The sequence below is a fragment of the Poromitra crassiceps genome (genome assembly GCF_964638095.1).
Source record: "Poromitra crassiceps genome assembly, chromosome: 22".
Taxonomy (NCBI): domain Eukaryota; kingdom Metazoa; phylum Chordata; class Actinopteri; order Beryciformes; family Melamphaidae; genus Poromitra; species Poromitra crassiceps.
Window position 1 is genome coordinate 14,353,838 of NC_139647.1, and position 26,363 is coordinate 14,380,200.

General features: G+C 46.0%; 1 protein-coding gene across 1 annotated transcript in view; it reads left to right on the forward strand.

Moving 5' to 3' along the window:
* Positions 1 to 3,373: 3,373 nt before the first annotated feature.
* Positions 3,374 to 26,363, forward strand: part of ptk7b (protein tyrosine kinase 7b) — a 123,546-nt gene continuing 100,556 nt past the window's right edge. Inside the window, exon 1 of the mRNA XM_083658009.1 lies at positions 3,374 to 3,612. Within this exon, the coding sequence (XP_083514135.1) occupies positions 3,489 to 3,612 (124 nt within the window). The 5' untranslated portion in view covers positions 3,374 to 3,488. The remainder of the gene's footprint in view (positions 3,613 to 26,363) is intronic.

A 26,363-nucleotide genomic window follows, 5' to 3' on the forward strand; every position in this document is an offset into this window, starting at 1 on the left:
TAGCCCTGTCAAAAACGTGTAAACAGAACATTCATATTGGACCCTTCAAAAAATTGTATACTGTAGTCTACAGTCTATACTGTAGCCTGCACTGTAGCCTACAGTCTATATTGATCTACTGTAGCATAGTCTATATTTATATAGCCTACTGTGGCCTATGTAGCCTATACAGTCTATACTGTAGCCTACAGTCTATATTTATATAGGCTACTGTAGCCTACAGTCTATATTGATCTACTGTAGCATACAGTCTATATTTATATAGCCTACTGTGGCCTAGTAAGTAACCCAATTTAGAGTGCAGTGGACTAATCATGCACGTCCTTGTTTTGACCTGTTTTAAGCACACTTTAATTTCCGAACAGAACAGCTCATGGTCTCAGAGAGTGGGTTAGAGAAGAAAACACAACCATAAGAGAACCTGTTGCTTGAAAACCGTACACCTTTTAAAGTTGTCTAAAATGATGAAGCTGGACTGGGTTGTGTAATTCGGCCCGGTCATCCTGAATGATCTCTGGTGCCATGCAAGACTCTGCTGAAAGCTAAACTGTTGCAAAGTTCAGACTCAGACTTTCTTAGTGCTTGTGTCGAGTCTTCCGTTAGTTGCCAACCACGGGCACATCTCATCCTAGTGTTTACAGATTTTAGGATTTGAATAATACATTTCTAGATGTAAACTGTAAATGATAGATTTTGCACAATTCTCCGATCTCTTCTCTCTTTGATTGCTTTAAAAAAAAAACTACTCAAAACAACTGGAATGTTCTAATTATGTTTGCTTGTTCTTGTTTTACATACAGTATCATGTTTTCCTGTCCATTCTAATGCACTCATGTACAAAATAGGATCTGATCATAATTTGATGTTGCAGTTCCTAATCAGGGATTATGGGCGACAGAATTGAAGTGAATTTCCTTTGGATGAGAATCAGTCATTGTTAGTAAGAAATAATCATGAGATTGCATCTATTTTGGTTTAGTTGTCATAATTCTCCATCTATTAGTAAATCTTAACCATTTTCCAATCTTCATTCAAAAATAAAACCAGCAATTTTCCTGTTAATCAGTGTGTCTTTATTATTTATTCCTATAGCTGAACCTGTATCTCACTAGACATCCATAACACTCATTATATAGTCTCATTTGAGGGAAACGCAATGAGGGATCAATATCAGTGTTGATAGAGCAGTTTTAAAATGAAGGATTTTGCCACAATTTCTTGACAAGGTCATAAGTAATGTCTAATTATTTACGACGAAAATCATGTCTTACCCTTGCCTGGGTCCAGACCTTTGAATCCACCCGCACAAGTTAATAATTCAGTCTGATATCAGGCTAGTCTTACCCCAAATGTTACTTTCTTACTTTAAATTTAATGTCCAAGTCAATGTGGGAACTCTATAAACATGTATAGTGTGCCTCGTCCATACATGATGATTCTACCAGAGTTTCCTCCCTGCTGCTAGAAGTCTGACTGAGGTTTCTACACTCAGTGGGAGTCTCTGCCTGCTTTGAGATGCTTCAGGCTTCAGAGCTGTCAGACTCCCTCTCCCAGGTCTGCAGCTGTCAGGGAAGCAAACAGCATGTTGGAGTAGCTGAGTTCATTAGTGCATGAGACTTGACACCGTGCCCTGAGAAACAAACTTCAAACGAACAGAGCAGGGAGGTTGGAGCTCCTGGGTATATTATCTGAGGAATTCATATCGAGGAGGATGAATGAGGTGACAGGCTGTCAGGTTTTTGTACAACGTAGTTGGGATTGAGGGGTGCAGGGTGCTGAAGCTGTGATGGTGTTCTGAATTTTGCAAACAGATAGGTTTTGAGTTATTTGCCCCGGTCACAGTTAGCTACAGTGAACTACATGCTCACTCTGGAACTCAGTGAGTGAGCGAGTCACCCAGAGGCAGCAAGGCGCCATCTGGTCCAGCAACATGGCACCAGTCACACACAGAGCCACCAGTGGTGCCAGCAGCCCTTGTGCAGAGAATGATGTCACTATGATGATTACAGGTATGAATTAGGATGGTCCAGATTCATGGCTCTGTGCAGCTGATGCTATTTATTACCGGTTAAATGTCAAATGTGGACAGACACACTTAAAAATAGACACATAACTGAGAACATCATCAAGGTTAGACCCCTTACCAAAAACAATATTATAATGCATTTCATACGATAGGCCTACTGTGCAAATATCATGGGGAAACTAGAATTCCATGTTAGAGTGATGCCATGTGGAATAAATACCACACAGAAGGATATGGTCACTCACGATGGTGGGCCCACTGAGATATTGGGTGGGCCACACTCCCACTGTAAATCACTATAGAAATATAGGAATATTAAAGGGATTAGTTGTTAGGGTCAAATTACAGCATTGTGCAATTATGCACAACCACAGAGGTATGGCGTTGTAAATAAAAACATACTGGATTCATTTGACTGTTGATAGACAAGATAGTTAAACCCAAAACAAATCCTATTCCGCCAGAGGGCAGTATTGTATTCCTTATCCCAGCTCAGGGCTCAGGTATCGGGCACCGGAAGCTGCACAGTGGGGATGAGAGAGGCTGCGTCAAGCTGGCAGAGACATGAACTAAAATAGGAAGTTAGATGATTTTGACTTCAAAAGTAAACGGTCCGGAGATCGCTCACACGTTTCCCACACATCCCACGCGTTTTACACTGTTTGTACACAAACGTGCGGTCAGTCCAGTCACACCCCCACCTTGGAGAAAAGGCGAGGGAGGCGGGAGCTACCCGGGAGAGATCTACCGACTCCGAGAGAAGAGCCCCGTTAAGAGCTAAACTTAGATTAAACTTAAAATTATCCCCGTGATTAAGTTTGCTCGTAAGATATATGAAAACACGTGAGAAACCAAAAACAAAACCGTGAACTATGAATATATCCTGCGAAAGGATATTTGGGGAAAAACTTTTATTTTGAAAACAGTATCCAGAAGTGGTGCCTTTTATTCCCGTTGGCTTGACACTGACGAAAAAAAAATAGTGGGAGGAAGCCAGCCAAGTTGGAAGCACCGAGGATAGAGGGGGGAGCGAAACTCCCTCTTGTTGCAGGCTGAAGTGCTCCTTTGGTCGGCGGCTCTGGACGCGGGGAGACGGCGGAGAGACGGCGGAGAGACAGACGGGGTTGTAATGTCCGACTGGAGAGTAAATTCCCATTTTTCCACCTAGTGTAAACCACTAGGCTGCCTGGAAGTCTAAACTATCATTACAAACTTTCACCGGTGCTTCGCGGTCTGAACTCCTCGACAACTCGTTCGCCTGGCTCTAGCCTAGACCGCAGCGTCTCGGTCCCACATGTTCCTGCCTTCTACCTAGTCTCCAGTACAACCAGGTGAGCAGGCCAGTCTGCTCTCCCGGGAGACCTGCACAGGTAGCCGGGGTTAGCTTCGCTTTAGTTACCCTTTTCCCCTAGGGGGTGGTCTCCCAACAGCCGGAGAACAGCGCGTGCAGCACCGCACAATCATGGATCTATCACGCGCGAGCGCAAAACGGCGGAGGGAAGGCAGAAGTCACTCCACAGCCTGCATCAAGAAGAGAAAGACACCGGTGGAAACGCTCTACGCCGTCGGCATTATCTGCCTCCAAGGTTGGTAACAAGCTCCCTGGACACTTTTGTACACCTTTCTCCCTGTTTAACGTTCGATGTTCAAACGTTATAGACTAGCGCTTCACAAACATTTTCCTAACCACAGACCTCCACATAGACACACACATCATCACGACGCCCCGGGGAGCCTCAGTCATTATAGACCCCCGCTTTTGTCCCCTGGGGACCCCCCCCCCCCCCATACAAAGAGATGGTTGTTGCTGTTGATTGACTGTACGCGAGAAGAAAACGCCGCTGTGAGTCAAACCTATGCTTAGTATTGTCATTGTTATGCATTGTCTGACTGGGGTAACCGCTGTTTAATTACATTCTAGACAAATTCAACTATTCTTCATTTTGTTTGGGTGGGACGGACCCCCCACGCGCCTCCCGCCCCCCACACACCCCAGTTTGAGAACGTTAGAGGAAAACTCAACTCTTCCAAAAAGAACATCAGTTATCACAAAAAACAACATGTCTATCAGGGCATTAGTAACCTACGCAATCATCACACAGTAATTAAATGTCCCCATTACGGAACTGAGGAATTCACAGAAGGCAGCCCCGTCTCCCCCACTATGTATTCCCGGGAGAACACTTCCAACCTCGCATAACACATCGATACGCCATTTCTGATTATCATATTCATATCTCCCTGGTTTGCATTTCTGAGCTGCCTGTCTGAGCGCGAGCTTGGCATGCTTGCATGGGTCTCACTCATGTGTGCTGATGGAGAGCCGTGCTGTATGTATGAGTATGTATGTATGAGTATGTATGTATGTATGAGTATGTACTGTGTATGTATGTATGAGTATGTGTGTATGTATGTGTGTGTATGTATGTATGTATGAGTATGTGTGTATGTGTGTATGTATGAGTATGTGTGTATGTATGTATGAGTATCTGTGTATGTATGAATGAGTATGTATGTACTGTATGTATGTATGAGAGTATGTATGTATGTATGAGTATGTCTGTATCTTGGGTTGGTGTGCTTCAAACAGAGCCTCTAGCAGTGGTTCAAAGTGGGGTCCTTGAAGGGGTTCCAGGGGGTCCCCACCAAAAAGGGGGATATAATTTATTTTCACTATAATTCCATCCACAAGTAGCACAATGACAGAATGTATGACTATTTTGGTCATGGCTTTCATACACTTTTTGTAATAAAACATCTAAAAGCAAAAACCTTACCAGATGGCGGACTGTGGGACAAAAGCTTATCAAATGTGGGTCCATCTAATTTGTGTCAGTTTACTGGTCGTTGATGTGACAACGTTTGAGAACCTAAAGTTCCTATAACCTCAGCAGAGTGTAAAAGCCGGCGATGCTTCCTGGTTTGAGCAGGGGAATGTTGCTATCCTGCCAAGCTCACAAACTCATAGCTCATCATGTCAAAACGCGGTGAGTTTTGATCTGATCTCTACATGCAGCCTGTAATGTAGACGGCCTGCAGTGCACACACAGCCTGCCATGATACTCACAGTGCCTTCAAAAAATTCCGTTAAAGGTGAAGTGTGTCTGCCCTCCCCCTCCCCTCCCCTAACCCTCCCTCCCTCTCCTCCCTCCCCTCCCTCCTCATGGTGCCCACTTATGGATGAATGTGTCCTCTGTGTGGGCAGCAGGAGAGAGAGAGAGAGAGAGGGAGGTTTGCTGCTCTGGACTCCTGTTTATAAAGAGGCATGAATAGAGCCAAGCCAGGTACTGTCACGACGACAGCCGAGCATGTGAGGCGGCTTTACAAATGTCCTTCTTGTGAAGGCACTCCAAAAGGGCCAGAGTGGTTCTGACTGAGCACTCCTAACGCTGTAGACCAGTGGGCACACAACCTTGCCCTACTCGGGAGCCACATTGGGGAAAATAAAAAATTGAAAATCTTTGCAAGAGCCACCACAAAAAAAAAATCCCTTTCATCCCTTTATTTATTTGTATTTATTTATTCATTTTAAGTAGGACTTAAAAGAGCCACAACTACCCATAAAGGAGCCGCATGTGGCTCTAGTCTAGAGCCTCGGGTTGAGTATCACCGCTGTAGACACTAGACACTAGTGATTTTATTTCTATAACAGTCCAGGGGTGCTGTCTGATCTACAGAATCTGGGCACTGTGATCAAATATTTATCCATGTGTGTGTGTGTACGTATATATATATTCTTTTCTTTTAATCTTTTTACAATAACCACTCATTTCCACCATTCCAGTATTTGCTTTTGAGTTCTTTGTCTTGATCTGGTTTCCATTCCAAGTGCTCTTGATGCAGCTCTCAGGGCAGATGAAAGCCACTTATGAAGTTAAACATGTAATGTAAATGCAGCATCTACCCCCTCCCCCCATCCATGCCCCCCCCCCTCCTCACCTCTCTCACTGTATTCCCTCCTCCCCTTTTTCTCCTGCTTCAGTCTCAGACCTGAAGGATTTCTGTAAAGTAGGGATGCACCGATATGAACATTTTGGCCAATACTGATCACAGATATTAAACATTGCTATTATGGCCGATAACCTATCAGAACCTTCTCCTATCACGTTAATCATTTCGATGCCTGGCTGACGTAAAGTAATATTCGCTCCATGGCGACTTACAGAGTAAAGCCTCCAAGTTGAAATGATCATCATGGATTTCAGAAGCGAGACCTCCTTAATGTGGCTTTATTGACTTTATTGATTCTGAATCATCAGCCCATCTTCTGCTGCCGCCTGTAAACTGGACAACAAACGGGACTGGTTTTAGCTCAGAGGTTTGCATACAGGAAGCAGGTATTACGCAGGCTCTCGGCTTAGTTTAGCAGAAAGGAATCCTGACCTGAACGCAGCGTTTGTCCGCCGACGAGTGTTTTGCTAATCGGTGGTTCCACTAGCATGATTAGAGAACCCATAAAGCTAATCTAGAACATTTGTACTGTATCAGCTTGAGGTCTGGAGGCCGGGGCCGAGCAGATACCATGTGGGCTTTCTGAATGCTTTGTTGGCATGCTCCCCCCCTGCTGCTGCTTTCTGTTCAAATCCATACGCTTGGCTTTTATTAACCCTGCCGTGGCCATAGGCCATTTGGCTGCAAACTGCTCCTCCTGACTCTGTGAATGCAGAGAGATTCATAGGGGATAAGAGATGTAAATAAACACAGGAATAGATCGTTGTGATGAGTGAAATAGCTTCCTTTACAGACACACACACACACACACACACACACACACAGTTTGTCTCCTGAGGGTGACATCAATCATCATATTTAGAATGTTGTCTGGGTTATTTTTTATGTGGTAGATGTGAATGGATTACAAAAATAGGGGGCACATCATTTATTTTGTGATTGGTATCTTTGACCGGCAGCTATTATATTTGTGCGTTAAACTGCTAACTGTATGCACGGCACGCATCGCATGGGAGTCGTGATTTACTTTGTATCATATTACAAAACATTTTTGTTTTACTTTGAAGCAAAACTCCAGTCATTCTTTGTCTATCATCATACCAATCGATTCTGACCAGAATCTTGTCAGTTGTTTTACTATATACAGCTTCCATGTGTTGAAAAAGACATGCTTTGGATGCATTTGGGGTTGATTTTTTTTTAGAGTGTATAATATTGGCCCAATAGGACCGTATCAGAGAGCTTCGCCAAGGCAAGCAAAATCTAAGTAGCTCTGCAGTGGAGCAATTTGTGAATCAACATTTTTGTCAGAGTCGGTATGATGGAAAAAGATGGGGTTAAAAATGGCAGGAGTTCTGCCTTAAAACGTCGTCCCCCGTCGAGCTTATAAGAGGAAGAAATGTTGGTCATTAGGGTAACGTTGGCAGGCCTTTTCCACAGTTCGCCAAAGCCGGCTGTACTCTGAGAGCCAAGCGTGACAGCACAACAAAGCCATTCACACAGCGCAGAGAAAAGCTTGATGGACAGAGTGGAATAAACAGATCTGCTTCTCCCTGAGGTTCTGCTGCACATCAGAGGGCTGCATCGCTCGCTAACACAAGTTGTGGAACTGGGGGAGGATTCCCCGAAGGTCTTCCCAGGCTCTTGTTTCTGCTCATTCATCAGACCAATGTTTACCCAATTTTAGGTGCAGCCTTTTTGAACTTGAGAGCCTCCTTTTTCACCCAGATGTATGTGGCGTTTGCAGTCACTCCATTAGAGAGGGGGACGGACTGGGCTCTCTCTTCCCAGGGGAGGATCCTCTCTCACACTCAGTCAGAAGTTACATTCAATCATGGCTGCTCACTTTTTCAGACTTGACCTAATCCTTCACCTCCTTCTTCCTCCATCTTGTCGTCTCCTTATTTTCCTCATAAATAAAATAATTTGTAGGAGAGATTAGAGAGAGAGAAACGCATGCCTCTCCACTTGAGTTGTGTTTCTAAGATGTGTTGATGTTGATTGGAGTAATTTTGAAGTCATGGATCAAATGCTTGCCAAAACACAACTGGCTCATCAGCCTGAGGCGGAGGTGAGAGAGAGAGAGAGAGGGAAGGAGAAAAACAGCACAACAAAGTGAAATGGGATCAAAGCATGTTTTCCAGTTCATAGAAATGGTTCTGCCTTCAAATGCATTGGCTCACATTCGTCCTGTATGGATATCCATTACATGAGCAGGCCAGGACGTGGAGAGGTTCCCGTTGCCTCTGCATGAGCAGCCCAAGCAGAGTGGAGAGGTTACCGCTGCATGAGCAGGCCAGGACGTGGAGAGGTTACCACGGCCTCTGCATGAGCAGGCCAGGACGTGGAGAGGTTACCACTGCCTCTGCATGAGCAGGCCAGGACGTGGAGAGGTTACCACTGCATAAGCAGGCCAGGATGTGGAGAGGTTACCACTGCATGAGCAGGCCAGGACGTGGATAGGTTACCACTGCATGAGCAGGCCAGGACGTGGAGAGGTTACCACTGCATGAGCAGGCCAGGACGTGGAGAGGTTACCTCTGCATGAGCAGGCCAGGACGTGGAGAGGTTACCACTGCATGAGCAGGCCAGGACGTGGAGAGGTTACCACTGCATGAGCAGGCCAGGATGTGGAGAGGTTACCTCTGCATGAGCAGGCCAGGACGTGGAGAGGTTACCACTGCATGAGCAGGCCAGGATGTGGAGAGGTTACCACTGCATGAGCAGGCCAGGATGTGGAGAGGTTACCTCTGCATGAGCAGGCCAGGACGTGGAGAGGTTACCACTGCATGAGCAGGCCAGGATGTGGAGAGGTTACCGCTGCATGAGCAGGCCAGGACGTGGAGAGGTTACCACAGCATGAGCAGGCCAGGACGTGGAGAGGTTACCACTGCATGAGCAGGCCAGGATGTGGAGAGGTTACCTCTGCATGAGCAGGCCAGGACGTGGAGAGGTTACCACCACTGTCTGCCTCTGCATGCAGCCTCAGTGGGAACATTCCTTTGCCTGGGACAGGAAAATAACTCATGCATAATGACCACTGCCCTCAGTGGCCTCTGTTGGCTCTGCGTGATCAATAACGCCAAATCAACAAGGCACTGCGAGGCTAATGCTAATCACTTTAAATGATGATTACTGCAGCTAATGTGGCCCATGTAGCTAGCTGGTGTGCGTTTGTGTAGCTAGCTGTTGTGCGTTTGTGTAGCTAGCTGGTGTGCGTTTTGTAGCTAGCTGGTGTGCGTCTGTGTAGCTAGCTGGTGTGCGTTTGTGCGAGTGCATGTGACAGTGTGTTGGCTCATGTGTTTTGTGGTGCCGCTGGCTCTGGGGCGGGACCCCGTGGTTGTGATTGAAGTTGGGCCTAGAACTCTGTCTCTCTCTCTCTCTCTATCTTTCTTGGTCTGTTGCCCCTTGTGGTTGAGAGCCTGGTTGACAGTCTGGAAGGCTGTCTGTTGTTTCCTATTGACTTGGTGCCTGCCTACACCACACTGTCTGGGCTGGTGGAGTGGATAGCTTGGACCCCAACCCACCACCACTCTTCTTCTCTTTGTTGTGTTATTCTCAACAATGTTCTGTTTCATGGTGCTTACTCATGGCCCTGGCTTCCCATGCTTTAGTGACATCATGGTATACAGACTGGCTTTAGTGACATCATGGTATACAGACTGGCTTTAGTGACATCATGGTATACAGACTGGCTTTAGTGACATCATGGTATACAGACTGGCTTTAGTGCGCAGTAGTTTGGACTGGAGGAGTGTGAATTTGATTCTGTTTCCTGGGATCACGATTCGATCTGATTCTCGATTCAGTACATAGTGGGATTTCAGGATCTCATCCAGTCCACTGTGTGCTAAGAAAGGCAGTGTAGCAACTAGCAAATGATGGCATGAAAGCAGAATAAAGTGTATACTATTTTTGGGGGGATTGCAATAACCAAACACAACACAGTACATATAAAGGCAAACCTAAGACAAAAGGTAACACCTAACATTTGTTCACACAAAACTTGAAATCAAAACTTATAATCTTACTACTATTTCTCAACTATTTCTCAGTGACTTCAACAATAATAACTTAAAGTAATACAAAAAGAGGAAAAAAGAATAGATTCTTGGAAGTTGTGAATCGATTCAGAATTGTGGGAATCGCGATTCTTACATTAATCGATTTTTTGGGGACACCCCTCGTAGTAGTTTCTGTCTTTATATTGTAATTTAATTGATGAATCGATTTGGTTGCTGTGATCCTCTTAGTATGACATGATTCTTCTTTCATCAGACACACTGGCTGCTGCCGTCTTCTGACCCTCTTTGACCGTAACCCCGTGTAATCTGCTGTTGCCGGATCACTTATCTCCTACGAGCCATTACTCAGGGTTTCATGTGCACGTAAAAAACCATCAATACAGATGTTTTTACTCGTTTGACACAGACGCACCCGACCGCCATAAATCCTCATGACAACTTCTTTCCCCCCGCAGGCCAGGTGTGAGTCTGGCTGAGGGGCAGCTAGCTCGCTCGCTCGCTCGCCTTTAGGAGTGAAACCAAATCCCAGTTTTGTTCCCACCTCCGTGCCAAAGCATGTGTGCTGCCTGCCGCCGCGTTCAGATCTGATGGAAACGTGCAGGAATGCCTCATTTGGCTGTAGCCCGTGTGAAGGGGGGGGGGGGGGGGGGGGGGTCTGGCGTGCCCATTGCATAATCCCACCAGCCATTAACTCTTTGTGTCCCGAGGCTGAATGAACTCATCACAGCAACGGGCCACAGGCAGAGTGACGTGAGGCAGCTCTCAATCAGCACTCGGCTCCTCCTCCTCGCCACACCGGATGATTTAAACAGGCTGAAAAGGACCACTGGTGTTTGAATTGGGAACTAAGGGGGCCGTGGATGGACTATGTTTGATCTCCAAAATGAATGGGGGGGTCAGCTGTCTACCACTGACCCTGCAGAGGTCCCACTCTGTTGTGTGGAGAGAAGAATACAATGACCTTCTCCTATCTGTACTGATTGACTATCATCCAGCTTGCTTGTCGTCGGCTGGGTGTTTTTAGATGTCTGTGATGTGGCGCCTGCCTGGCGCTGCTCCACGTCTACGTTGTGTGTCGTGAGTCTTTCAGCCGCTGTACACGACCGCAGAGCTCCTCCTAGGCCACAGGAGGGCCAGAGCCGTCTCCATGGCGGCCGATATACAGTGCTAACCTCCTAGCACCGACTACCACACTAAAGCCCTGGATCTGGGGACTTACTCTGTACCATGGAGGCTTGAAGCTGAGGCGTATGACTGAAGCTGGTGGCTTGACAGGCTCCTGGCACTGGGAGGAAGCATGTGCATGTTTTAGGGGCTTCCTGGTCTCTTTGAATCCGCGGCGGCGCTCATACATATTGGATGTGAACCCAGCATCTCTCCTCTCTCAAAGAGGAAATTCCACACAATATTTCTTGTGAGTTTTTTTTGCAAAGGACCTTCAAAGAACGTCAAAGAAAACATTTTAAGATGGATTTTGGAGACGCCTCGCTGTTGCATATTTCGCCGTGTTTTTATCTCGTGACAAGCAAGCCTAAGAAAATGTTGACTTACTTATAACATGAGTGACAAGCGGGGATGGCTGATACCGGTGCTGCACGCCTACATTTGCTCCTTGGATGTCACAATCACTGCCAAATCTGAAAGCAAGAGGCGTCACCCACACTCCATACCACCCATGATAGCCCTGTTTAATCCAGCTTGATAGTCAGATCAGATGTGATTATGATATCTCTCCCCAGCTTTTATATCCACAGACAAACATTCTAATGTTTCTCTCACACTGACTGAACTGAATGCAGCAGGAGGACACGTCATGCAGAGAGAAAAGTGTCTCTATATGTGCACATGTTTCACACAGCTTTGAACAGTTACTCGTCATCACTATAACGTTTAATGAGACTTCACACAGCTTTTTACTGTCGCAATTACTTATACTTATTATACTCCGTATAACCTTTTATCAAATCAGACCCATCACACTCTGTCAGCGCTGGCTTCAAACAGGCAGAGGCTTGCTTTGACGGTGTTACCTTTTCATGCTCTTCCCTTTTCTCCTATCACTTTCTTGTAGGTTAGTAAGTTACGGTTTAGAGAACGATTTTTCTGAATCAGTCAAGAGCTTATTCCTCCTCCCCGTTCTTTAAAAAGCAAAAATCCACCCTCTAGGCAGAAAGTCTATAATTTGCTGCAACACAAATTTCTTTAAGTTCTTACCGACAAAATGGCACATTGTGGAAAAAACAAAGGCATGTATCTTGGCTTTGGACTGCAGTGGGTAGTACTATAGGCTTGCTGGTCAGACTAGTCAAATAGATTGAACACCACCCCCCCCACTGTGTAACAGTGTGGATGGAATTGGTCTAAAATATCATGTTTGCTAGTGTGGCCTTGTGCTCCTCCTCCCCCACAAAATGGGGAGTGCAGTTGTTTTCAATCAAAGGTGGCTGTAGGGCATTTTATACTATACAAATATTGAGTGAACATGGGTCGTCTATGATCATGGCCTTATTCAAAACACAGCATGCCTTGTAGGGGTGGGACAAAATATCGATACTCACGGTATCGCGATATTTCCACTTGCGATACGTTATCGATACACTGGCACCAAGTATCGATATGTTTATTTTAAAAAGATTTTTTTTTTTTTTTTTTTAATATCTACTTTTAGAAATTATATAGGTAGGTAGGTTATATAGGTTTTCTTGTTTTAATAATAATAATAAAAAGACTTAATGTGTAACTTTTCCTCCGTGGTATCGAAAATGGTATGAGTGAGTGAGTGAACTCTGAGAGAGTTCATGTCAATTCTGCTAATAAATACATAATACCTGCTTCTTGCCTTTTAGGGGTATTTTTTTCTCTTCAGTTACACAGGTATCGTGATGTATCGTCTTCCAATATATCGAGTATCGCTGTATCGTGATAATATCGTTATCGAGGGCCAAGTATCGTGACGATATCGTATCGTGAGCTACTCAGCGATTCCCACCCCTAATGCCTTGTGGTTGCTTTGCATTATGGGCTATTGAGTCTAGTCTCTCTGTAGAGAAATGGGTTTATAGTCTTACTCTTCTATGATGGATTTCATCCTGGATGTTGTGCAAAATGGTGAGTCTAGAAATAAGCATTTTCTCTGATTCTGAGGGACTGACACTAAACCTGATGTCGAAGTTGATTTACTGTTTGAGATTTAAATAACAAACACAAAGTGTCTCCTATCAGACTTCATTGTAGCTGTGCTGTATATCTTGTGTGTTGTTGATGATATCTCGTGCGATGTCTCGTTGTCTATGTCTGACCAGTTATCTGCAGGCATCATTCAAATGTACCATCAAACAAAATAGGCCCAGAAATGCAAGGTACATCGCCATTTTTTCTGTGTGTCTAAAAGGCGGGGTAAACACAGCAGGTGCAACCAAAACATTAACGAGGGCCCCAGCACTGGAACACCTAAATGGATTGCAAGTTGGGAAACCCTCATTCATGTTTTGCTTGCACCTGTCTTTGTTTACCCTGCCTTTTAGACACAAAATGGCTGCTGTGAAAAAGGTCAATTGTCCCATAGATTTATTTATTGTGCACATAATCACCCGTTGAAACCTCTGCTGACCCTAGGTCAGTTGGCCCGCCGTGTCTAATGATTATACATCTCCTCTCCTGCAGCCCAGTGGAATCAGCACATGATGTCCAGCATTGTTCAGTGTTAGTGGACAGTAATGACTCTACAGCAGGGAGGGCAGCTCAGCTCGTTAGACGCACTGCATCATTCTTTTCTGTGCCTTTAATTACGTTAATTAAGCAGCCAGAGACCAGCCTTCTCATCTCATCTCTCCTTCTCTTTCTCTGTTTCTGTTCTCACACTCTGTTTCACCTTCCTCCTCCTCTCCCTTTCGCTTTGATCTTCCCACAGATCTTTGATCTTCACTATATCGATGCCTACTCGTTCCTCTTCAAGCTCTATCCAACGTGTTCTCTCCTCTCTCCCTCACTGCTCCTGAGTCTGTGTCACGTCTCTCCTCTCTCCCTCACTGCCCCTGAGTCTGCGTCACGTCTCTCCTCTCTCCCTCACTGCCCCTGAGTCTGCGTCACGTCTCTCCTCTCTCCCTCACTGCCCCTGAGTCTGTGTCACGTCTCTCCTCTCTCCCTCACTGCCCCTGAGTCTGTGTCACGTCTCTCCTCTCTCCCTCACTGCCCCTGAGTCTGTGTCACGTCTCTCCTCACTGCCTCACTGCCCCTGAGTCTGTGTCACGTCTCTCCTCTCTCCCTCACTGCCCCTGAGTCTGCGTCACGTCTCTCCTCTCTCCCTCACTGCCCCTGAGTCTGCGTCACGTCTCTCCTCTCTCCCTCACTGCCCCTGAGTCTGCGTCACGTCTCTCCTCTCTCCCTCACTGCCCCTGAGTCTGTGTCACGTCTCTCCTCTCTCCCTCACTGCCCCTGAGTCTGCGTCACGTCTCTCCCTCACTGCCCCTGAGTCTGCATTCTGCGTCACACCAGACATCTCCTCTCTCCCTCACTGCCCCTGAGTCTGCGTCACGTCTCTCCTCTCTCCCTCACTGCCCCAGAGTCTGCGTCACGTCTCTCCTCTCTCCCTCACTGCGTCACGTCTCTCCTCTCTCCCTCACTGCGTCACGTCTCTCCTCTCTCCCTCACTGCCCCTGAGTCTGCGTCACGTCTCTCCTCTCTCCCTCACTGCGTCACGACAGACATCGCTGTGTTTTACTTGATCTTTTCAGTAGGGATGGGCATTTTAAGCAATTTAAATACTCGAGTATTCTCCTTCTATTATGAACGAGTGCTTGAGTACTCGCCGGGGGGGGGTCTGTGTGATTACTATGGTAATGATGGAGCAGGGGTAATTTGCTGTGTATGGGGCTGTTCACACATAACGTTTGCAGTTTTGCATGGAAAAAGCGCTACCTGGAGCATTTTTTGTCAGGAGAGGGACTGACTGTGATATTAGGTGACGCTAAGCTAACATCTAAAGCCTACCTTTAGACAGTATCTCCGATGGTTGGATGGATGGCATTGCATTAGCGCTTTGGAGCAGACAAGTTGTGAAACAAGCGAAGGCATTTCCAATACGTGTCCATTGTCCAGCAATGTCAGGTTATTGTCCAGTATCATTCATTTTACTTTATGATCACTGTTACACTAACGTAAATCCACAGATTACAAGGTCCGGTGTTCTGCCAAAAAGTGAAAACTGGCCAGTGTGATTAACGTTACAGCTACAGCTGAACAGTGATCACCATGAAGCGATTGTCTCCCAAAAAGTGATTCTTTCTCCACATTTCTTGTGACTAACGTTATGGGAAACGACAGTGTAGTCAGTAAACTAGTGCAAAGTTTTGAATGAGTTTTATCGGGCGTGCGCTATGAAGAAGCGTGCGTCTCATGCGGGAGAATATCTCCAGCCACCATTTTCGGGATGAGCTGGAAAACTTCAGATTAAAACTTTCAAAATCATGTTACTTAAACAAACGTAAATAGCTTATTGATGCACGTTGGAGGAGAAAAGGTATTTCAACGAATGAAGCAGCAAACCTTGTATCAAAATACTCGTGATGTTATATGGCGTGAAACTGTGGCTGTAACGCATTAATCAAAATAAATAAGGTTACGTTACAATAAGCGTTTTATTTTGAAAGCAACAAAGTGGATGACGTACTTGTACATTCTGGCTGACTTGACGCCCGTGCAGTTCATGCTGCCAGATCCACATGACGATGCGTGCGTAGATCTTCTAGACCATTTTTAAAGGGGTGGGGAGTGGGGCGAGTACCCGAACAGCAGAAAAACGTTACTCGAGTACTGACGTTATGAACGACTGCTCGAGTACCCGAGTACTCGCGCCCATCCCTACTTTTCAGACAGAGGGATGGGGCCGAATAATTGAGTTGACAATTTGCTGCATGAGGGAGTTTCATGAAGACATCTGAAGTGGCTGTGCTGATGGGAGCTCGTGGTCTGACTGGATTCAAACGGCTGGGGAAGTTGCCTCTTCATATAAAAACACGGTCTGTCTCTCCCAAGTCTACTGACACAGTGGAGTCTGGCTTCCTACCCCTTCAAAGGCCTCTGGCTTGGGTCCCGTGCCCATTTGTGACCAAACCTCATCCAGAGCGTTCTGCTTCTTACAGCCAGTTTCACAACAGGAGAGAAGCTCTGTTGAGTCTGTTGTTTGATTGGTGATTTGATTTTTCTCACCAGGGGTCAGAGGTGAGAGCAGCAACATCTGCCATAGCACCCTGCTTCCTGCTTGTCTTGTGGGATTCCCCCATCCTTCCATTCTGCTATTGTGGAGAATGAGTGCACCTGCATCCCAAAGAGATCGAGTGTTGGACTGATATATCTCATATGTATGTCAGGCCGATATTGCTCATATTTCTGTTACAAATCTGATATCTGGCAGTCATTGTTGTCCACGTACAATACGATGCAGTTTGTTACATACATGATACATGATTGATTATTCACCTTATGTTCCAACACAGGACTCAGCCAGTTACTTCCTATTGTGTTTACACTTCCTATGACAGTACAGTACTAGTGAGCAGGTAAAACAGACGGTGTTTTGAACAGGAAGTCATAACACAAGATTCAAGATTCAAGATTTTTTATTGTCACTCCGTGGTACAAGTATCACGTGTGAAATTCTTGTGCTGTGGACTCAGTTTACAACATAAATATAACAGGGCATATGAGTGCAAAAACAACAAGAGACACAACAAGCAATAAGGCAGTAGAGTGATAAGACAAGTCAGAGACAGTGGCATATTCACTGCACATAGGTGCACATGTCATGTGCATACTTTAGACGTGCTTAAACATTTTAAATTCGACGTATTTGACATACAGGTGCAAATAGCATATACCTAATTAAACATACAATTAAACATTAGACATACATAATGGTGGCAGCTACAGTACGGTACAGTACGGCTACTACACTATTTGTGTATGTTAAGGAGTCTCGTGGCCTGCGGGAAGAAACTGTCCCTCAAGCGATTTGTGCGTGCTTTTGGGACCCTGTATCTCCTCCCTGAGGGTAACAGGGAGGACAGGCTGTTGTGGGGATGGTTTGTGTCTTTGATGATCTTCAGGGACCTCCTGAGGCACCGCTGGTTATACAATTCATGCAGTTCTGGCAACTCACATCCTGTTAAGTGCTGGGCCGCGCGTCTCACTCTCCGTAGCGCCCTGCGGTCCATGGTGGTACAGTTCCCGTACCAGCTGGGTCAAGTGGGCGGGGCTACATAAGGTGAATAGATTTATTGATAATTGATCAGTATACTAGCACCAATATGTTTATCCTGGGTTTGAATGGAAAATGGTAGTGTTGCATCATGATCTAAATGCAGTTTCAATGCATTTTTTGCATACATATTATGAAATATAAAGCTATTGAAGATCAGCTGTCTTATCGTTAATGACGGTCACCCATCAATCTGGCTACAGTAACTCTTTGAAACAATAACATTTGAGTTTCTTGTTATATCTAATCTTTGGTCCTTGCCTGTTCTCAAACTTTGTCACTTCATTAGGAATTACAAACTTGATCCACTATTATATACGCGGGCGACCCAAGTAGACATTAACATTGGAAACGGGTTGAGTGAAATTAAACATTTTGGCCAGTAGAACTTATTCTTCACAGGTTTATATTGTTTAGTGTACTCGCCCTTGACAGGTGAGCCAAAAATCATTTTTACAGTATGAAAAATTAAATTTTAAATGTATTTTTGCATACTGTCATAACATTATTAACTATATGATCATCTTCGGTCAAGAAATATTGGTATTGGTATCAGCCTACAAAAACCCACAATGGTCAAAACCAAGGACACACACACACACACACACACACACACACACACACACACACACACACACACACACACTCACACAACACAATAGCCTCTGTGCAGGTGCAGCTAGCATACACAGCCTTGTTGATCAGGGAGTACAGGACGGCGTTTCCTGTCACTATGTTGGTGTGACGACAGATAGAAAAAAACGCAGTGTTGTTGTGTCTGACAGACAGACAGACAGACAGACAGACAGACAGACAGGTCCTGTGCCAGACAGCTGAGGAGGAAGTGGATGCTTTGTTGTGGTGGTTTCCTCCTGGCGTTACGTCACAGTGGACGACGGGGACCTCGGCAGCCCGCGTCCCCGTCCGGGTGAAGACCCAGACAGGGGGCCACGGCGCTGTCTTTCCTCAGCCTGACCTGTGTGGCGGAGGGGACCGGCTCTGGGTCAGGAGGGCCCCCGGCCCTGCGTGTGTGTGGTCAGGAGGAGAAGGCAAAGGCTGCGGTCTCCCTAAGGGTCTGGACAACAGCCGTGGAAGGACCAGGCCGTTTGGCCATTGACTTCCTGTGGTGCAGATGAGGCCCCCGTGCTGCCGAACACACAGCGCTTTCACCGACTCTGGAATTTAGAAAATATGTAAACGCAGACTGACGCCGTTCCGGAAAGGCGCTGTGTGTGTGTGTGTGTGTGTGTGTGTGTGTGTGTGTGTGTGTGTGTGTGTGTGTGCAAGCATGTGTTAGTGGTATGTGCATGCATGTGGCGCGCACGTGCATCTGCGGGAGAGATATCTGTCTCTGTATCTTATAGTGAGTGCTTTGTTTGTCCTGGTGTGTGTCTCCACTGACAGACTGGGGAAGACGCCAGACGAGCAGGCAGACCTGGCCAGCGTGCTGTGTTAGTGCTGAAGTGGGTCAGTGTGGCACTCTGTATATAGACCCCCCATACAGACTAGTCACCGAGTCACGCCCAATACACACTTAGGTTTATTTATTTATTTATTCGTCTCTGTCTCCGTACGCATGGCTGCCAACGCCTCGTCCTGGGAGGCACTTCTTCTAAAGTGAGTTCATGTCTGCATGAGGAGATGCAAAAGCCTGTGATTCAGACTGTAGACCCTCTCTTTCACCCTGCTTTCCTTTGCCATTACCACCATATAGCCTCTTAGTGGTGTATTGAGAGGAAATTTAAAGAAGCATAATGTGAATAAAGTTTGTTTTTTAATTTCAGGAAGAACTTATGGCCTTAATTCACCTTATGTTTAGACCTTACAGTGGGCCAAATTCTTCCGGGTCCTTTTAACACTTCCGGCGGTCACGGCGCAAAATAAGAGTTGTTTTTGGAGCGGACAGTGCAGGGGGTAAAATGAAGAACGTAGCCTACTACTTTGAGCTCGGTACACAGCAAGCAAGCGGAGTATCCACTGTTAGCCAGGTCAGATAACGTTATCGTCGACAATGACGAGCACTTTCTTGTAAAACATACCTGGACTCCAACAAAGAAAGCTTCAGATAGTTGTCTCTCCTCCGAGGCAGCGCGAGCCACTAACGTCAATAAGACCCGCAGACGTTAACGTAATTCCCTGGAATGCGAGACTTAACGAGCCAGTTACATGGCGTTGCATTCTTAGACATTGCCGTTTGCTTTTATTTGGTATGTTACATACAATTGGCTCAATTATTAGTTAATTCAGAGTTAGATGATATTGGAGCAGCCAGCCATTTTATTTTATTTTTATCCGGAAGTTTTGATACGGCCACACAACCGGGTCAAATGGGCGTGGCTACATAAGGTGAATAAAGTCAAGTGCCAATAATGCATGAGGATTATGACAAATCATCCACCTTGCATGTGTATTCAATCTTGATCTTATTTATGCTGCGTGTTTACCCGCGTGAATACGACATAAATCCACTTGAACATCCGCCTCATGTGGTGTTCACCACTTGGTATGTGGAATCTTTCTGAAAGCTTTGAAGCTCACGACTTGTGACGTTTTCACAAAATGGCGGACGCCATGGACGTTGATGGAAAGTAAATATATTGACATTTTAGCTGTATAGAGCTTTTCATAGTGATTTTATGATACGTCTGAGGAGGAACATGTTGATATTTCTCAACCGTCTCGTCTTGTTTCCTCTCATTTACTTAGTTAGCCACTCGCTAGCTAGTGGTAGCTACATTGTTAGCCTCGGTGGCTTCTAGTCAACTGCGCATGTTCACGACGTGACCACTTGAATGCCAAACATATCGTGTACACAACTTCCACTCTCGTATTCACGGTGAACACCAGCCCAATTGAAACGCAGCAATATAATATCCAGTGCATTCTCTTGAGCACCTTCTCTCGCTCTCCCTCTCCCTCTCTCTCTCTTTAGAGGTGTGCTTTTTGGAAAAACACACCGGCCGGACCATTATTGAGTAATGGGGCTGTTGCGTTTTTGCGCCGTGACTTCACCAGGCCTCTTTCATCTCTCTCTGCGTGGAGACGTCTCACTCTGACTCCTCTTTGTGTGGGCCCTCTTCTTCTGTCATTTTGGGAGGAAGGAGAGAAAAGGTTGCCCGTGAAAAGGTACAGCCCTGCCTTCCCTGCAACCTCACAGGTCCTCTTAAAATGAGGTCAGATGACACATGAGCCCCGGGCGCACCTCTCTCTCCCTCCCTCTCTCTCTCTCTCTGTCTCCCTCTCCTTTTCTGTTGCTCTCTCTCTCCCTCTCCTTTTCTCTTGCTCTCCCACGCCCTTTGAACGTGCAGATCGATGGTGGCGCGCTTTGAAAGGAGAAGACTCTGACCCTCTGACTCGGGAACATCAGCACTCTGATGTAGAAAGGAGAAGGGGGTCCCTTCTTCCCTGCTATCCGCGCTCAAAAATGTCATGTTGGAACTTGGAACTGTACGTGCCTTGAAAGACAATCAACCACTCATTTCTCCATGATGATCGTCACATGATCAAGTCAAGTGGACGCTAACGTCAAAGTGCTCTTGTTTCAGCGTTTCCCCTTTAGTTCTCTATCTTAAAGGTCCCATTCCGTGCAAAAGCTGTTTTTACTTGTAAATGCATATATACTGCTGTCAGCCCTCCCTGTAATGAGTGGTCACACGCTCAGAACTGCCACAGTTGGATTTGTCCCTATACAGCTCTCTCAAGCAGTCTCCTCCAAGCCACACCCCCAAACGCGTCGTTTGCCCAGAGGGGAATCTTGGGGGAATTTCGACGTCACGAGCTTCCTCCTGCATACTGCGCGGGTCCCTCTCACACAAGCTACCTGCACCATTTAGTCTATAGCCACAAAATTAACACTTCTAGCTGGAGCAATGCCAACTGTACGTGATCCAGCAACTGCAGAGGTGCATTCGGTAAGTCTAGGCATTTTGAGATGTCCTCTTTAGCGTAGTACCGTTTAGTTAACGATAACTCGCAACCTAGCGTGCTGGTCCACAGACGCTAATCTGATTGGCCGCTGGGAGCCTGGGGCGGGCTCTCCCTCAGCGGCCAATGGGAACTGTTAGTTCTGAATATATTATAGAAACAGGCCATTCTTGGGAAGCGACCAGATGAGGAAGTGAGAACTCCGTCACAACAAACGGGTTTGCTATATTTTCGACAGATTAATCCAGAATCATGTTTTATGGACCAGAGACACACGTTTTTAAGAGGTTACAGCTGCACGAATTGGGACCTTTAACTCTAATTTTTCCATTGTACGTCATTTTTTGAAGCTGTTGGTTGGCTTTGAATTTGATTACATTAATTATTACAGAAGCCGATCATCACTGTTCTTCCTGATTGAAGCGTTGGTTATTATCCCTCCATCAGATCATCTCCATGGCTGCTGCTGCTGCTGCTCGCAGGCCTTCAGATTAGCAGCCAGCTGGGTCTGAGTTTGACGACACCTCGCAGAAAGAGGCTAGTCATGAATTAAACAAGCAGCGCTATTCATAGACCCCTCGCACAAATGTTTCTCATCTCTTACAAGAGAGAGACCACCATACCCCCCCCCCCCCCCCGCTCGCCCGCCCTGTTTGATCTTTTTTCTGGCACCGTGTAGAACTCTTTTCTCAACTCTGTGGCTGTTTCAAAAGGCATTAAACATGAGCACATTCCCCACTGGAAGGATCTGGTGAGAGAGAGACGTTCACAGAATCTGCTGAGCGCCGCAGCGCGCAACAGACCCCCAGTCTCCCCCGAGCTGCTGGCCCCTTGCACTCTGCTTCCCTCAATAAACACACACACGCACGCACGCACACACACGCACACACACTCACACACGCGCGCGCACACACACACACACACTCACTCGCACACTATAAATGTTTTCTTTCGAGGTTGCCGTTTTGGGATGGTTAACTCTATGCATTTCCCAAAGCCATTACTTGGCTCTTTATTTTCTGGTAAAAAACATTTTTTTTCACTTTATATAATCTAACTGCTGTCGTGTATATTATATATTACATTTTGCTGGAAGGGAGAAAGAAGGAACTGGTGCTCTTTGCCATTGTGTGTGTTTTTTAAAGCTAGCCAGAGTACATTCGTCTTACTGTGTGTAGACAACTATAAAATAGCCATGATATCACTGCCTTCCCCTCACATTCATCTCTCTGCTTGTCTTTTGATGTGGCCACTGAAACACAGAAAAGGCAAAAAGGCAGTAACTTGAAGACAGAAGCGCTGCTTTTGAACTACTAAGTAGTTCCAACTATATTCCCCCCAAAGTAACATGAGGAACCCACAATTGACCAGTCAAAAAAGTTGTAGCAGTCACGAATTTATAGTCTCCCGAGTCGGAGATGAACTGCCTCCTCCTTTTCATGTCACAGCTGGAAAGCAGAACGAAGGAGAAGTGAAAGGTGGTTTGGGCGCTGCCAAACGGTATTTCAAAGTCACTTTTTACGGCGGTTTCCTCTCGTGCACACTGTGTCCACACGGCACTCTGTTGGGTTAGTGCTGCAGAGCTTCACACTGTGTCCACACTGCACTCTGTTGGGTTAGTGCTGCAGAGCTTCACACTGTGTCCACACGGCACTCTGTTGGGTTAGTGCTGCAGAGCGCACACACTGTGTCCACACTGCACTCTGTTGGGTTAGTGCTGCAGAGCTTCACACTGTGTCCACACGGCACTCTGTTGGGTTAGTGCTGCAGAGCTTCACACTGTGTCCACACGGCACTCTGTTGGGTTAGTGCTGCAGAGCTTCACACTGTGTCCACACTGCACTCTGTTGGGTTAGTGCTGCAGAGCTTTCCAGCTTGGACACTGCTTCACTGTGCTTTTAGGAACTGGCTGCTCTCATCAAGACTTGCTTTGAGAGTGTGAAGCGGTTTGGTCAGCAGGAGGACATTAGAACATGAAGGGAGGGAGCTTAGAGGGTCAGAGACGGAGCCGAGGTCAGCCACCCGGCTGCTCCTATTCCAATGCAGATGGCCGCTGATAAGCATCTCAAAGTGGGAGGCGGCCCTCCCCAGGGGGGCTCCAAGCAGTTTCAGGGGAGGCTCAGTGAATGGAAGTTAGTTATCAAGAGGAGAGATCACATAGACCCGTTCACCGCCATGTTAAAATGCCCCACTTTGTAACAGGATTAAGTATGTTTACAGCCTGGTCCAAAACACGGTTTTGGCCTATATATATATAGCTATCTTCACCTTTCATGACAACTGTACAGGGGGTGAATTTTTATATAACTCACTTGTTTTAGAGTAAAATAGATGATGGAAAAGACTATGTTTTGGGGGTGATTGACAGGTCACCTGTCCAGTGATCGCTTGCCGATCACAGACCAATTAGGAGGCAGAAGATCCAAAGATGGTGACAGGCTACACTAGGCTTCCACCACACAGCGCTCTAACCCAGAGCACAGAGCAGAGCTCTAACCCAGAGCACAGCGCTCTAACCCAGAGCACAGAGCAGAGCTCTAACCCAGAGCACTGTGCTCTAACCCAGAGCACAGAGCTCTAACCCAGAGCACAGAGCTCTAACCCAGAGCACAGAGCTCTAACCCAGCCTTTGATGCCAAATCTGAAGGAGGTGGACCTGGTGGATGGAGGTGGATGATGGGCATCTCGAGCAGTTTCACTTCACTTTGACTGTGAAGATGGAGCAGGTTGCCCTCATTTCACTGGCTTCATGTTAGCATATTAAATACCCCGATCAGTTGACATACTTCTTGTTGTCGTTGGAGTTGAGTTCTTTGTGGGTACAGGCTAGCATCATATATTATTGTTTGCACACTGTGTTGGTTGTTACATGAGACGTTTTCCTCATTTCATTTGCCTTTGTTTTAAGTGAAAACATATATCACAAAGAAATGGGCAACTCTCAAATTGAAAGAAAATGGCAATGTTCCTGCTGCTGGTTTCACTAATCCTGCCCAAAGCCTGTGCATACCAGAAATCACCATCCATACTAGAACGTAGCGTGCAGAGGTCTGCTAATACGACAGAAATCACTATCCATATACTGTAAGTGTAGCGTAGCGTGCAGAGTTCTGCTAATACGACTTTGGCTATCCAAACATTATGCCAAGGCCCATATGTCTCGCAGTGAGCTCCAGCTCATAATGTATGACAAGAAGAGGGATTACAGATTGAATCAATTCAACTCTCCACATCTGGGATCAAGATAAGAAATATATATTATTAAATCACACAGATTACTCAATGAGATTATCTCTCTCTCATCTTGATATCATTATTTTTGGACAATTCAATTGAATTTATCATGCATTACAAAAAATGATAGATCGCTCGGCTCGGTCAGTTGCGGTTGGTTTTGGTTGGTCGGTCAGTTGGTTGGTCCGTCCACAAAAAGTTCATGACTCATTGGCAGCCACAGTTTTCGCCCTAGGAGGCTGACATTTGGCGTGGAGGTCAAGTGTGTGTGTGTGTGTGTGTGTGTGTGTAAAGGTGTGTGTTTGTGTTCATGCCAATTGGCTAAAAGGGGGCAGGGCATTTCAAAATTTGCCCCTTAAATCGAAATGCAGAGGCAGGGTAGGGTGAGCTGCCCCTGCCATCCTGTATTTTGGAAATTCACATAATTTGGTCGGCGGTCGTTGTTTGGTGATAGATCACCATTTTAAAGTTCTATTTTAACATTCAGTTTTATGACCAGAATTTGACTGGCTGACCTCGGAGTGAATCTAGCCTTGTTTCGTTCTACGAAAATGACGTTTTTACCTAAAGGCCTGCAGAAAGAATCTCCTGCAGGGTTTTTGTGGTGCGTCTGATGTTCCTTTGAGCTCCTTTGAGGCTTTTTATGAATGAGGACTGCTTTTAGGTGGCTAGTTCCTGAGGTCACCCTGAGCTCTGTGGTGGGATGATTCCTAACTCGTGTAGAAGTCGTGCAGCGGAGAACAAGTGGTTCCTATTAAATCTGAGCGGGAGAAAATAGCTGTAATTGAATGCGAAACCATATGCTTCGTATTTGGTGAAAACCTTGTTTTCCCCTCGCTAAATGTAGTGTTGCCAAACAACTCAGCAGAAGTCATAAACAAAGGCCTATTTTCAATGGTTTATGACGGAGAATTACCGTATGACAAAGACCAGTTCCCGAGGAAATCTCAACCCATTTAATGTCGGGCTTTCATTGATTTTCCAGTTTTCAAATGAAACATTAGCCGCTGTTCTTCTTGGATTGAGTTCAGTGACTGGATTACTCTGAACCTAGAAGTGATTATGCTGTAAAGAAGACGACTGAATGAATCCTTGAGTTTTTTTCTGTACTAACAATCTTCATGTGATCTGCTGCACATGGTCTCATCATCAGACCTTCTAACAAGAGCATCTTTCACTCACTGTCCTCTAGATGACTATGCACTCACTATGCAGTGTCAGTAATGTCATTTCCTCCACTGGGTAAGTAGCAGTGTGTGTAAAGACAAGAGCAGGTGGCCTGATGGAGCTGGTGGAAGGTATGTGGGGAGAGACAGAAGCTCCAGTGTGCTGTTTCCCTTGGCCATGCTCCAGTAGAAGTAGGCTAATCCAAACGAAATAACGCCCCCCCCCCCCTTAAAACAACAACAAAAAACATTGAGTTCTACCTCTTTCAGACAGCCTGCACATTTTCCCCTCACTCTGCATGTTTGCTTAGCATGTAAGTTGTTGGATGATTGAAACGCATTTGATTTTTCAAGAGGTTTTGCCCTTTTAATAAGCTTCAGTGAAGAGGTGGGTTGTCACTTGTCGGGTTAAAGAATATCTTTGCTGCTGCAGAGTCAGACAGCAGACGATTATGTTGCAGAGGCAGAGAGAACTCACATATTTTGTCCTGATTTAAGTAGTAGAAAAGACTTCATTGACTCTCGGTAACGCGTGAGGCCACAGTGCACTGAGTGCAGCCTCAGGGAAGCTGGCTGCACCTTCAGACCCTTCAAGATTGAAGTTCAGGTGCCGGGATCAGTGGTTCTTTGTTGCTGAAGATTAGAGAACGTGCTTTGGGACCCTCCACTCTCCAAGAAGGTTGTGGGTCGTGGCCCGTGTAGTTAGAAGCTGGGCCCCTGGGTGTCAACATGTCAGCCAGAGTTGCAGCTTCATGATCCAAGGTCAAAACATGTTTTCTAAC